The sequence below is a fragment of the Andrena cerasifolii genome, chromosome 6 (assembly GCF_050908995.1).
Source record: "Andrena cerasifolii isolate SP2316 chromosome 6, iyAndCera1_principal, whole genome shotgun sequence".
Taxonomy (NCBI): domain Eukaryota; kingdom Metazoa; phylum Arthropoda; class Insecta; order Hymenoptera; family Andrenidae; genus Andrena; species Andrena cerasifolii.
In genome coordinates, this window is record NC_135123.1 from 10,163,687 (window position 1) to 10,178,655 (window position 14,969).

General features: G+C 39.6%; 1 protein-coding gene across 1 annotated transcript; it reads right to left on the reverse strand.

The window, feature by feature from the left end:
* Window positions 1-262: 262 nt before the first annotated feature.
* Window positions 263-14,251, reverse strand: LOC143370265 (tetratricopeptide repeat protein 39C). Its single transcript, XM_076815165.1, has 17 exons — window positions 14,095-14,251; window positions 11,900-13,396; window positions 11,439-11,576; window positions 11,136-11,337; window positions 9,918-10,125; window positions 9,422-9,622; window positions 8,284-8,452; window positions 7,899-8,097; window positions 7,547-7,799; window positions 4,591-4,766; window positions 3,514-3,617; window positions 3,315-3,435; window positions 2,216-2,347; window positions 2,033-2,148; window positions 1,130-1,297; window positions 592-684; window positions 263-520 (listed from the first exon to the last, which is right to left on the reverse strand). Exons 2-17 carry the CDS (start codon window positions 12,116-12,118, stop codon window positions 398-400), a joined length of 2,622 nt encoding a protein of 873 aa, XP_076671280.1. The 5' UTR covers window positions 12,119-13,396; window positions 14,095-14,251; the 3' UTR covers window positions 263-397.
* Between the last annotated feature and the right edge of the window lie 718 nt (window positions 14,252-14,969).

Sequence of the window (14,969 nt, forward strand, 5' to 3'; positions counted from 1 at the left end):
TATCGGTTGTCTTTCATTTCACTTGTCCCACGCTTGTTTCAGTGAAGTATTATGCAGTTCGCGTGAAATTAGGGGGGGTTTAAGTCATCATTTTGCTGGCTTCGAATATGTTTAGAAACTACAGAGCGTCAAAGTTGACAATTTTTGGCCATTTTCGCGAAGCTGTCCTTGCTGAAGGAACTTGGATAATTATAATTAGCTTGATGAATACGAGATGTATATATCTTTATTTACTATATGATAAAGTATATATAATACATAGATAAGAAAAGCCTATGGAAAGTAATGTTATATTATTAATTACACTACGTTAATAGCGATCTTAGAATTCTCGTGGAGCCAGTCTCATTGGTCGCAAAAGAAATGCTAGAATTTCTACTCTTTAGTCGAGATGGAGTTATCTATTTTTCTGCTTTAAGGTACCGTGAACCCGCATTCTGTATATGCAGGTGTACTCACTGTTACCACTGTTAGAGTGAACCTTTAATTCGATTATTTCATACGCTTTTTTTGATTCATTCTGCAATTTACAAATGCTAAATTATGTGTGCCAAATTGTAATTTTATTGGAACCAGGAAATATCAATTTACCTGCACCTCAAAGTATTGTACAGGAGGACCATTAGTGTCATATATGAATTCACCGAAGAAGAAAGGAGTTTTGTCGTCCACGCTGTCCAATCCCTAGAAAAATACCAAACGCATTGACTATATTTTCTGAGTGATATTCTTATTACTTATTAATTCCATTTAACAGCCCTAATGTGATCATTCTTGAAAGTCGTTGATAAACTTATGAAAATGAGCGTTGCAAAGCTTTCTCATTACTGACAATTGAGTCAAGAAACGTTTATGCTAACACTATAAATTTTATTTGTACAAGTCTTTGCCACTTCTAAATATAAATGTGCAGCCAGAAAAACTTATATATTTATGGGAATAAAAGGAATATTAATATACAAAAAAATGAATGTTTATACACAGACAGTACATTGACAGACAAATTTCTAATGATACTGTATGCTTGAATCAGTCTTTAAAGGATACAAATTTCTACTTAAACGCTACGTTTAACGAGATTAAATTCTATATTTGAAATATTCAAATTGAAAAATTCGGTACAATTTACCCAAATAGAGAAATCTTTGGGGGCGGTGCTTATTTCTCCCGTGGGAGATATCGATTGTGGAATGTGTTCCAGACTGACTCCAGAAATATGCACAAAACCAAGTAATTGTATAACAACGTTGCCACTGTTGCCTTTAAATGCCCAGCATTCACCCGGGAGGACACCAGTCTTTGGAAATAATTAGCTGACGTTAATTAACGTTGATAAAAATCCATATGCTCTGTGGAATTTCCAATATAATGTATAACACTTATTTTACGCAATCCATGATTAAAATATCCCTTTTATTATACCATCACCGTAAAGGACATTACGCCATTCTGTAAGTACATACTTCAAAGGACAGAAGAAAGCAGGAAATCCTTTTACATTTAACTTTGATAATATATATACTACTAATACATATAGGCCAGACTCTATCTTTGGAAAGATTAAAGGCACACTTCAACTAAAAATTAGTGTTTTCCAAATAGAATTAATTCAGCGGGTCGCGATCAGCGTTTGTAACTTTAATGTAATTAAAATGCAAATGTTCGCCATGCTTACAAAAATATTCTTTCCTAATATCCCAAAAATGCGGCGGGGAGGGGGGTGTCTTGTGTACTGGATAGCAATATAAAATGCATCTCTTTTATACATATACTAACTTTCAATTAATAACTTTTATAAAGAAGAAAAGGTTCCCACAAGTGCGTGATAGTAACATTGAAATATACAATTCCAATTTTTCGAAGCGACACTATTTTCCATCTCGAATCGTTTAAAAAATATTCCGTATTTCCTCCCCATGGACTCGATTAGGTACTACCCTCGCTGTGTACCAAACAGCGAACTTTACCAAGTTGTATAAGTCACTTTATGTACACGCATGGACTATGAATATTACAAATATTCTCCACTGACCTGAAGTATAGCCTGAGGTGTATTCTGTTGTTGGCAAAGAGGTATACCGAAAAGTTTCAGTACTGGTGCACCAGCCGAGTATGTCTCGGTTTGCCTCGTCGAGAGGATCGCGCCGCCTAAGTACCCCCAGATCAAATCATTTTAATCATAAATATTGAAAACCGAGAATCATATTTTCAAAACCTGAACTTCCTAGAGCGTAATCGGTTCTTCCTGTTTTGTCGGCGTCGTACGTCTGTAATTCGTTTCTCACCAAATCCTTTACACTTTCTGGAGACATAGCCTTCAACAACGCCTTCGTGTGCGTATCCATTCCTGTTTTACGTTGAGCATTAAAATCTAGCGAATATTCTTTATCAGTAATTCGTCGACTAAACTGTTTAGTCAACCCCAGCATTATCCACCATTTGACTATTTACTCTACCCTCCATATAAACCTATACCAATTATGATCGTCTTTTCCTTCGACACTCTGGTAATCAGCGAATTTTCAAAATATTAAAAAACGGGTCCGTTAATGATCGGGCATAACGTTATACTTAAAAGACAACTTTTGTGTTTCTGTTTTTGACAATCCAAATTTGAGTTAGGAGGTACACCGTTTAAGAAAGACCATCAGTTCGGAGCCACCTCGTGACGTATACCTATATTATTTTCTTAATTTTTATAATGGTTTTTAACGCTGTACAATATGCCAAAATCAAGTGCTAAACCGCAATTTAATCGGCTGATTAGTTTCTCTACAATTTGCATCAGAAGATTCGGGCCGGCACAGTAGTCTACCCCCTTAACTAGATAAACTCCTTTACTTCAAAAACCTTTCATTTATAATTATTTTGTCTATAATTGGCAAAACACAAGTAATCCGTACTATAATTATAGTTGCAAAAAATAAGCAGAATTCTACCGAACTGCACTTTCCGATTCCCCTTCGTTTTCATAAAAGAAATGCTCCAAACTCTACCCCAACTTCTGTCCTTCCTCCTATCTCAAAAATCTTTTCAAAACAAACGTCTCAGTCCATTCAGTCATTCCATTTATTAATTCTACGTATGATCCACCTAGGAAGTGAAGCCTTAATGAATAATCTCTGGTCTAAATTATTATTTTGTCGAATTGATGAGCGATCGACAATTATCCTCCCCTCCATATAAGTTTGTGCCATTTCCGAGGGTGACTAAACTGCCGATCAGCAGAAAGTCGATAGTACGTGTTCTTCCTAACGGTTACAGCAATAAAAGACGAATGATATACAACTGCAATCGACACATCGTATCTTTACCTTCGGATACTTCGTTCCTTAAATGCAGAATGGCCTCTGACATTTTCGGTATTACGTAACCAACTTCCTTCAGCTTACTCTTTAGGTCATCGCGCGTCTCCATGACGTTCTTCACTTCCATCTAACAAACGTGGTTTCAGAAGGCAGAACAAAAGGTTCGTAATTAATTGTACATGTATAATAACAGTATATCCATTACCGAGAGAGTATTCAAGTGCGATCTCAGATTCACCAAGTCGGATCTGATTATCTTGAACGTCGTACTGGCGGAATATTTGTCGCACAGGTGGGACACAGACATCGCTGAAAATTTTCACGCGCAAGTATTTTTATTTAACATTTAATCACGCGCTTCAATACTTAATCGTTTTTTAATCGCTTCTTTAACCCGCAAATAGGATTCGCCAATAGCAATTCACTTGGATATTTCGCCGAGATACTTTTACGGATCATATTATACTATTACTTGTTTATAATAATTCGTAATAAATATTCCCAATGGCATGATAACTTTGATATTTATTTAGTTAACTTGGAGTGATACAGTCACTTGTAAACATTGCTTCTTTATACGTGATAGTTAGACAATAGAGATTATTTCTGATTTTTTGGTGGGTGTTACTCAAAGGGTCGCTTGCAAAAACCACCTCCAAGAATAAATTTCTTTTCTGCCGGTAATAATTGATTTAAAATTCGGAAAAAATATATGAAGTACAGCTAATATGTAGCTATTTTTCCTCTTTACTTTCATTCATTTACCTTAAGTAGTAACCGAGAAAAAAATGATAAATTTAAAGGCTTTTACCCCCGTGGTATCCTTAAACGAGAGGGTAGAGATCTGCAAATTCATGGAATTGTGGTTCAGGTGAGGAGCATTGTTTAGCAAGCAATAACAACAAAAATAGTCACAGGGGCCTTATTAGTATTATTTTTACGTCTTTATTACTCATAGAAAATAAATGATATAATACATATGAGATGAGTAATAGTAAAAGTAAATGACTAGAGTAAATTATGCGTGTAGTCGTATTTTTCATAGCAAAATTACTGATTAAGTGATGAAGCAAAAGCGAAATAGCATCTTTCACAGTTAGTTATTCTTCTAAATTCATGTGAACAAACCTGTGAGTCACTGTAGATAATTGATCAAAAGTTGGATACTATTCAGTCTACGAACATTTGTGTCAAAGAACTAAGAAGTGCTCGTAAGATCAGACCTTAGGAGCTGCGTATACTAATTGCGGGTTAAATTACACGATTCTGATCGTGAACGTACCTAACAACGACGTAATGACGCAAAATACAAAGGGTTTGATGAATTTACAGTACCAAGGAGATTGGCGAGAGGAATTTAGTATAGCAGCTGGACAGGTTCCTCCATTAGAGCAGCAGTACGCGTTTTGTACGCTCATCGGAACGTCCTCATAATCACAGGTTTGACCTTTTGAAGGATCCGAACCGATACTCTACAGTTTCTTTGGTTTGAAATTTTCTCGGGTTTCTAAGCAGCTAAATTCTGGTCGATGGGGTTTTGAGACCGGACTTCAGGCAGGCGACGTCATCGAGCGAAATCTTGGACGTCCTGTCACTGTCGTTCATAGAAAATGCAGTTCTATGTCTGATTCAGCTGTTTTCGAATTTACAAAATACGATTGAGAGCTTTCAACTACTAATCTACTTTCTGATCTATCTGTTTCGTTTTATTCTAATTTAAGGGGTCTCCCTAGGGTGACGGTCTGAAAAGAAGGCGATATTTGGGAGTTATTTTTAAGAGAACACCTTTAATTATATTAATTACAAAATTTATGCCTATATTTCTAATTAAAAAATAACAGTACCTAAAACTTTAAACGCGTCTTTCTGAAAACGATGTTTTTCAAAAAAAAGAAAAAGGCATTTTGGTCACAACAATAACAGAAAATCGTAAAATAACCGGATTTTCAGGGGTCAATTTCACATTTGGGGCAGCAAAACAAATTGCGTGATACATACCTTTATATCCTCTACATATCCCCAATTTCCGGGTGGAGGATCTTCCCTCGTAAGTACTGTTTTTTTTTTTTATAATTGAATATCGCAATCTACTTTTCCCATCGCATTTTATAGAGCTACTTACCAAAAACCTGAATTTTCGCCGCTGAAGTGTAGGTGCTTCATGATGGAATGGCAACGGCATAGGGATTAGATGGAAACTTTATAATCAATGACGATATTTCTCATGAATGTTCATTGAAGTACGCCTTTATTACCTCTGTATATTGGTAAATAAGTACATATGTATATACACGGCCGTAGACTGGTTATGTACATAATAGTAGTGTAAATGATTTTATGTACATAAGGCAGGCCTGCCCTTTAGGGTGCAAATACCTCCTGAAGTTCTGGGACCCGGGCAACAGCCGAGGGCTGAACTGTTACGTTGTTAACCGTTGCGTGGTGTTAGAAAATGTAAACACCGCTCCACGAACGAGGCGTAGCCGCGTGCGAATGTTTACAAAAGGCGAGCACTGCGACGCCGGGTCCGGACAGCGTGATGTCAGGCCCATCATAAATTAGATAGGGTCTTAAGGAATTTTTGATAGTGTCAACGCAATGACTTCCCGGTCCAGAACGGGCAATCTATTCCAGGCCTTGACTCGAGAAAGACCTTACGACTTTATTTTCCCTCGGCATCGAAATAAACATATATATATCGTTCAATACAGACAGGGAGTTTATTCTTTCAATTTTTAATCTTCCTTACAGTGGGTTTTGGGAGTACTGCAAGAGTGTGTGTGCGCCCATACACGTGAGGCCCAGCAATATAAACTCGTGGTACGAGCCAGTATGGACGCGCGCACAGTCTTGCAGTTCTCCCGCAGCCCATGCTGTGGTTAGCAACGTAACAGTTCCGCGCTCGGCTGTTGCCCGGGTCCCATAACTTGGGGAGGTATTTGCACCCTAGTGGGCAGGCCTGTCATAAGGGTATTTGCGACGATAGAGTGGACCTCAATTTTATACAATTAAACGCGATCAATTTGCGTTACTGCGACTTCTCTCTCCCCGTAGACGGAATGAAAGAACACACTTGGTATAGTTCTTCGTACTCTAGGAAATGAATTTTGCATCATTGAGTCTTGTTAGTTTAAGTCGCCGATGTCTACAGGCTTGTCAGTTAAATTATGTAGACGGAATGTTCTCGAGGACAATTCGTTATCGCACTATGTAAGAACGTATTCGCCAGCACGTGGACGCTACAAGTATTGCGTGTAATAAAATATAAACGAAATCTCTGGGCGTTTTACTCGACGTCAGTTCATAAAATTTCTCAAGGTAGTATGGATCCGTACGTTGAGCCTGCTCTCGAAGTCGTAATCTTTGTATTCGTTTTGAGCTCTTAAAAGGGCAGCTTTTCCTTCCTCGACATTCTGAAACATTATGCGAACGATATATTAATCGAACGTCGAATTAGAAAAAAAATTTGCATGCTGACACGCATGTCCCTTCCTATAGTACTTACATTAGTGGAGCAAAGTGCACTGCCAAGTTCATAAAGCGCAAAAGCGCTAACGTGTTGGTCGGACGCGTCGTTGGACGGATTACGACGCCGCAGACAATTTTGATAACTTTCAATCGACGCATCTTTGTCACCGAGATAGGCATGGGCTGCTCCTTCGATCAAATCGGCTAGCCCAACCATTGGCTCGTTCGTACGATTACTTTTGCATTCTGATAATAAAAGCACCAGAAGATAATTACATACCATTTATCCGCGCAATCTTTACACCTCTATGCCTGTGGACTTCCTATAGATTTCACTATAGATTCGGTCCTAGATCAATTCGCAGCAACTACTTCTTAAATTCATTACCTACTATTCTAATGAAAATTTAAAATTCTGTATTCTCTTTTAGATCTTCATAAAAGTATTACTAACGAATTGGCGACGTTTTGAAAATGAGCCCAAACTCGTCAGCACTGTGACTAGTTTTAATCATACGAATACAGTCGTGCTTAGGTTCATTTTCATCGTCGAAATCTCGCTTATCTAGTACTCTTGCGAAGATCTAACAGAAAGTATAGAAGTATAAATTTTCATTAGTGTCATGATATAAGGGCAGGATGAGATAAACAGAACTTTCCAAACAAAAGGGGCCGGTAGAGAATGCTTGACCGACTTGAAACAGTATTTCGCCAAATCTTGCTCCACTCAAAGTGTTAATCACATTGTCAAAGGAGATTTTGCTCCATTACCTAGAAGTATTCCTCGTAACGACTCTGATGAACAGGACGGCATCGCGTTCCACAAGTAAAGTAACTCATACACAAGCAGTCTGTAATACAAGACCGTGTATGGCTGTCCAGTTTCTTGATCTACTAGCTTCGGCGTTCTCCGTAGAATAAATACACCCAACTGCGTCTCCTTGCTCGTTCGAGTGGCGAAATGGAGAATTTTTTGGTAAATCGCAGACACATCGTCGAACTTGCCCATTGCTCCACAGCAAACTACGAGCAGAGATCGTGGGAGATTGCAAGGATTGGAGGAACAAAATGATGGCTCTGATTTAAAATAGTAAGGGGGAGGAGAATGGATGCACCTCTTACCAGTTCCTAAATAAGCGTAGAAACTCTTCGACCACCTAGAATGTTGTTGTAACTGCGCCAAAGATAAGTAAGCCTTTTCGTAATTAAGGCAAATGAGATGACACCAGGCCACTTCGTGCACGCATAAGAGTTTCACCTCTCTCTGGTTCGAGGCTTCGACAGCTTTTCCATATGCTTGAAGAGCACCGTTCACGTTCGACTATAAAGAAACAAAGTGATTATTGAAGAGGTTCAGAAATTTCAGACAGTTTAAGGAACATTTCGTGACGTTTTACATGCGTCTTGAAACTTTGTGTATAAAACATAATAAATCATTCGTGGTCTCTAGAGTAGCTGCACCATCTTTCTTAAAGGACAGCCAACCTTTTGAGAGAAGTATTTTTACCTCGAGTCTCTCTATGCGACCAGTGAAAAACAGGAAGAGGGCTGAATTATTAAACTCTGGGTGACACTCTGCGATCAATTGTTTTGCGGTATCGACACCAGCCCTGAGGTTGCTTCCATCCAGGGCGAAAAATGGACGCACGATCGTGTGGTACCAGAGTAAAGACAAGCTGCAACGGAAAAACGATAAATTAATAGAATCTTACCACCGAAATACGGAACAGAATATTTTAAAAATAATACGATTTTTTCATTTTCGTAAAAAAAAGGTAGAAAACTGTACTGACGCAAGAATAAATGACAATAATCAATAGTATTAACATTGGTATCGTGCGAAGGTCATCTTTAGCTTTTGTAAATGATTAAAAATATGTACCTAAGTTTGTAGTGGTACATGCGATAAAATGATTAATAAAAAAATATTACGCATTCAAATTTGGTTCTAACAATGAAGCATCGAATTTTCGAAATAAATTTCAAATACTATAGTCAATAATGTAGTGTTGTACTGCCAAGAATTTCTATAACATTAGACTCGTCCACGGTGTAAATGCTTTATGCATGGCTGACCACATGCTGAGCGTTTCTACTTCCTTCTTTGGGACATTTGAATTCCGTTCAAGTCAGCGTACATTTGTGGCGAACTTCCACATTTAAATATAAGTTCTCTCCGTGAATATATGTGCATACATAGTTGTATATAAATTTCAAGTTTTGTATTTTTTATTTAAGAATATTATCAAATCGCTGCAGACAATATTTTACTCGCGATTAAAATCATAACGATTATTATCAAATTATAACGATTCTTCCTTTCAATTAAAGACATTTTTCATATAATTTAGTGCTTTCTAGCATATTTTCAAAAAATTATATTTCCTTTCCAGTAAAAATTTAACTTGTAGATTTTCAATGAAACCTATCGGTAAAATACGGAGATTGAGTTATAAGTACTTGCCTACTTTATCTCTTCTAAAAAACTCATACAAAAGATCCTATATTTCGAAATAAACACCATTGTATTCTATAATTTTAACCCACCCCTTACTAATTTTATAATTCGCCATCTGTGCCGAGCAAGAACTTATGATTTCATAAAGTTGATGACAAAATAATTAAAAAATAGAAAAGAGACTTACGTGGCAAGCGGGGCACGCATATCTTCGCTGAGGCGGGCGTACATGAGCGCGGTGAGTCCTGCTTCCCTGTCACCCTCGAAGCCCAGAAAGTGGATGACTTTTAAAAGGGACGGTGGCAGCAGACTAACGCACAGCTGATAAATCCCGTAACCGAAGCTAACCGCCGACATCAGTCGGGAGGCTTCGCTAGGCTCCACGAACCTGTAAAGTACATCACGTTTCTGCTTTCGCTGGCTTCCGACGGGAGAATTTCGATTTGCCGTTGACAGAAAAAGGCAGATGTTTTGAAAGAATGATCGGTGAATAGTGAATAAATGTTATCGAGTCGTGTACATATCGTCGAGTGTGACAGGTGTTGCATCTGGCTTTCGGTACTTCGGAGGGATGGTTCCGCAAAATGTTTCACGGTCATTCTACGTCGCGGTCGATGTGAACGGAAGAGAAATGGCTCGACGCGGAGGAGCGAGAAATGTTCGTAAGAAGAAGCAACAATTACGGTGTTTGTTGTTCGGACGTGATGCCAGTGAGCGAGAAGAACATTGATAGTGAGCTTCGTAGACCTGAAGGGGACGAGGCTGGTATCAGGTTGCTGGTGGAACCGTTGCAAGACGGTATAGACCATTCCGAAGAACCTGGACTCTGTGGGCTTTGTAGGGAGTAAGAGGAACCGTTGCACGAGGGTGTACTGCATCTCGTGTCGAGGCCTGTCAGAAACAAAAATTACAAAAAAAAAAAGAACGCTTCGTTTCGTTGTTAACCCGTTAACTAGGAACACTTCTAATGCATTTAAAAAGTGGTATTTGGTCATGACAAATCAATTTATTTTTTAGAGTAACTGCTATACATTACGCAAAAACTGTAGGTATTCGCTCTTCCTGGGTACTTGGTAAATTTTAGCTACAAATTTTAGAACACCCTAGTTAACAGGCCAAACTACCAACACTCTTATATATGAACACTTCGCTTTTAGATTAAGCAAAGACTTATTACTTCTCATTAAAAACGTCAAATATTATTACACAGTGTTTGGAACTGATTCTGTTATCGTATTTAAGAAATCAAAACACTCAGAAAATCTGTTTACAATCCTCGCGCAGGAGTGCGTTCGGCATTTTACTCTGAGAAGCGTTCGAAAAGAGAAAGAAAGAGAAGAATGTCCGGCAATCCTGTTTCTTGACACCACTTTCTCTTTTTAACTAACAGGGGAAGATCCCCAAGCCGGAAATTCAAAAAATTATGAAACTTTAGGGATATGTAGAGATTTTTTTGCTGTCCAAATTCACTCTAAGGGGGTGAAATTGCCCTTGAAAATCTACTATTTTCCGATTTTGTGTCATAAATCGCAAACTGTAAGAGATGGTTCCATCCCCCCCCCCCAAAAAATTACGATTTTATCCAAACACTATATTTTTTTCTATACTACTACATTTAGCCCGCTTTTAGTAAACTACCTCTTAATTTTTTCCGAAAAAATGGGCCCCTCAGAAAGTTTGCCACCTGGGCCTTTTTCCTTAAATCCTGCAGTGCCTCTACGTATCCCCAAAGTTTCATAATCTTTTGAATTTCCGGCTTTCGGATCTGCCCTCGTAAATTCACGATCATGCTCCGATTTCGTGGCTCAACATAATTCTACGGCGGTGCCACCAACGAAATACATCGAACACAACACAGATTGATAAGCATTCGTTAATAATGACCTAATGCAGTGGCATACCCGACGGATTTGTACCGAAGGTGCGCTGATAGAGCTGGGATATTTGCGTGTGTGCGTGCTGGTAAACCCGCCAGGCTTTACGTAACATCCAACCACCGCGTACGTAACCGGTGAGATCTTGCTGAAGCAACGTTAGTATCGCCGAACAGACCTGCGAGTCTGCTAGGATTATTTGCCTCTCCAATTTGTTGACGTAGTCTTTCTATAACATTTATTCCCCAGTGAACGTTCGTTAAGCCAGTCGCATGTACCTTAAGCGCATGTAATTCCAACCGGAGCTGAAATTCGTTTAAGGATAATTACGCCTGTCTCGTCCGCCCTGAAGACTTTGCACCTCATGGACTTGAGCCATCCTATATCACTAGCGCACTCCCTTTCCATATCCTTCAGCAGCGTCATGGCTTGTTGGAGCTTATCATCCTCGAACGTCATTAATGCATTCTGGAAATTCATTCGATACTTATCGATCCCCATTTATATTTCAAGATCGGTCCGTTGAGATTACACTTAGCATAGTTTTAAATAGATTTTACGGTCAATACGTTGGGGCGCATAGAGCGTCACGCGATGTAGCATGCGGTTTATTTCAAGTTGATCGTAAAAAGCAGCGGGATACTTTCAGGAAATAGCTGCACCTCTTTGCGCGGCGCGTATGATAGCAGAAATTAAATAAGAATTACAACAGTTGACCAATAATCACGTCAGGGGATAAAAACCAGAGTCTACACTGTCGTGCGTAAATAAATAATCCGTGATTCGCATACCATGAATAAAACGAAGCAGCGGCCTGCCTTTATGTGAAAGCTATGCGGGTGTTCGGTAAATAGGTCCTCAGCCTCCTTGGTCTCGTTGTTCAGGAGAAGGGAAATTCCTAATCTAGCGGTACGCCACTCCTTCGCCTCGTCCAACTTCTTTGCCATGATTAATTTCCCGGTACACCTAGTTTCTGTTATCCCAGCCGATGTCGCTCGAGGAAAGCTCATGGGTATTATGATATCTGCGACGTGAAAGTCACGTGCGTGTGCCAGGTGAGAGGCATCCCGCTAGGCATCAGACGTCTAACAAAGAACGAGGGGCACTTATTCCAAGCCCGACAAATCGATGGTATTCCGTTGACGTTCTTCTTGATTCCAGCAGAATTCAATGATCAGAAGCAGCGCTAACGCGTATTGCTGTCGGCGAATTTGCGTCACGGTACTGTCAGGCGCGTTGCGGTTTCCGTATCGTCCTGGATAAGTATGCAAAACATTCTTCCGGTGACCATGCTTATTTTCCCCATTTTTAGACAGCACACGGAAGGAGCATCCAAGGTGAAAGCGTTTGTCATAATCTGATACGGGTCTCCTCGAAAAACCGAGTTTTCCTGTTAATACAAGACGCCAGTCTTGCCGTTGGTAGTGAATCTCAGTCGCATTCGCCGGACATCAACTGTATCGCGACTGTTCCTTGTAGTTAAAGGAATCAACGTTGCTCGCAGGCGTTACATAATAAAATTCTTTCGTATCGGGAAGAAAAGAGAAGCTTCTGTAACATTTAGTCGGGAATATTTTATACATTCACTTGCGACTAACTATTGTGTCGTTCGTTTCGAACTTCCGACTTTTCAGACTTCATTTATCCACTGGCAGTACGCGTGTCAGTTTAATAAATATTTTCTTATGAATGATGTTTATATTAGTGCAGCGTAAAATTTCATTGACCTTTGTTTATAATACTGCCTTATACAGCGTGCACGTTGTCACCACCAATTTAAGGAAATTTGATTTAAAACAAAATCAGAACCGGTCAGAGAAATTTGATTTCGACGTCTTAAACGGAGCTTTCTTCCTCCGGTGCCACGAGTTGACTAAATTCTCTCGGTATAGCGCAATGCTGCTGCCACCACCTCGAGCTTTCATATATAGATATTATTGATTTTAGACCATACACATTACGACCCCGGCAGTGTGTCTCAGCATTCTGTGAAACCTTTTCCGTCACTTTTTAAAGAAAAGCTTTGGAAACAGGAAAGGACCGAGACGAGTCAATTGACATTCTATTTTCATGGGAGCAGCATAATAGGCAACGTGTAAAATAGCACCATGAAATTTTTATTGCCCGAACTCTGTGTAACACTGCTTTCGACAACAGTTTTTCCCTTACATATGTATTATAAGTTAGCTTCGTGAAACATTTAGTGTATATACATGTATTTACAACTATCAAGTGACTGTTACTCGTATAGCCATATAAATGTGGTATGGAAGTTTATGAATGTTACACTCAGGATTGCCAGATCTTCGGCATTCAGCCGGAGTCTCAGGTTTTGAACCGTTGTCTCCAGCCTCAGGCAGGCACAATAAAAATCTCCGGCAGAATAGAGAATATTAGCGACTTCGGCAGGCACGCACTGGCACTGCACTAGTGTAGCATGTCATAAAAACATAAAAAACTATTCAAAATCTGCAACAAATTCTAATAAATATACATAATATTTTTATTATTATTATTACTCCTTTATAAGAAGTCATTAATATAATGAATTTAAGATGCCTGTTTTCTTATTGGCCCTTTTTTCTCTCACTCCTCCCCCCCCTCCCCCCTCTCCTTCCGCTGGCTGCAACCCAGTAAACAAACTGACCGCAGTATGCCAGTAGATTGGCAACAGATTCGAGTAGATCCTGCTGCCTATCTGCCCCCAAATCGCGTTGTACAGAATCTCATCGATTTCTGCCATTAAATTGTATCAGCAGACCCTGCCGCCAATCTGTGGGCAGGTTAAGGCAGCACAATCTGCTGACGGTCTGCTTGCATCATTGAATATAACAAGTCCTGTATCAAATCTGTAGTCTTTCTGTCACAAACATTTGTACTCGGGCGTTGAGCAAAATCTGCAAAAACGGGCGTGGCTGACTGGGGATCCTCAACGAAATTGAATTCTCCGGCAAAATTTCTGGCCTGATCTGGCAACCCCGGTTACAGTACATCTACTTGGGGAGAGCAATACTGATGATTACAGAGAACCGTGTGAATTACTCAACTCAGCTTTCCATTTCATAATACTATGGAATTACAAAATCTGTACAATTTATTTACAGTTCTTTAATTAGATGCTACCGTTGCTAACTGGAATGTCATATAAATTCCAACCCCTCAAATTTCTTATCCACCACTCTAGTTTCCGGCATTATTACGACTCCTTCCACGGTAAATGCCATTATGTACGTAGCAGTCTGCCCTTGATATTCTTCCGTTTTAAGGGCAATGAGCACTGAATCCTGAGATCCTGGCAGAAATTTGAAACTTGAGAAACCCCTGACTGGAACCAGATCGCCAACTGTGATAACCTAAAAAAAAATCATTTTAGCAACACTGTTGTACCCAGAGCTCAATCGTCGGTAATTATTTAGAAGTTCTTCATCCTCAACGATTTCAATGTTTCTTGGATATGTTGTCGGGGACACGATTCTGAACAACTTTTTCCTATACATGTTACCGCCGCTCGACCTTCGTTTCCGAGATATTCGCGAAAAACTGCTGCTACTACACAATGTATTCTGCCGTATACCTACCTATACACTGCATTCCACATTAGAGCATACCTGTTTCGCGCAGGCACGACCCTTGGGAAGCGTTGCTACGCCTGACTCCCCACTTAACCACCAATGTTTTTCTCCGTCGCACGGCCCTCTACTCTCTCTGTTAACTTTTCGTGCGGGACGTTGTTTATGTTGATAACGATCAGGTCCCGCGTTTGGGATGTATCAGTTATTCCTTGGAAACACACCACGACCAATCGCGTGCGGTTAATACCGTGGGTAATATGTAGTGGGAGCTCGCGGGCGCGTAAAGCAT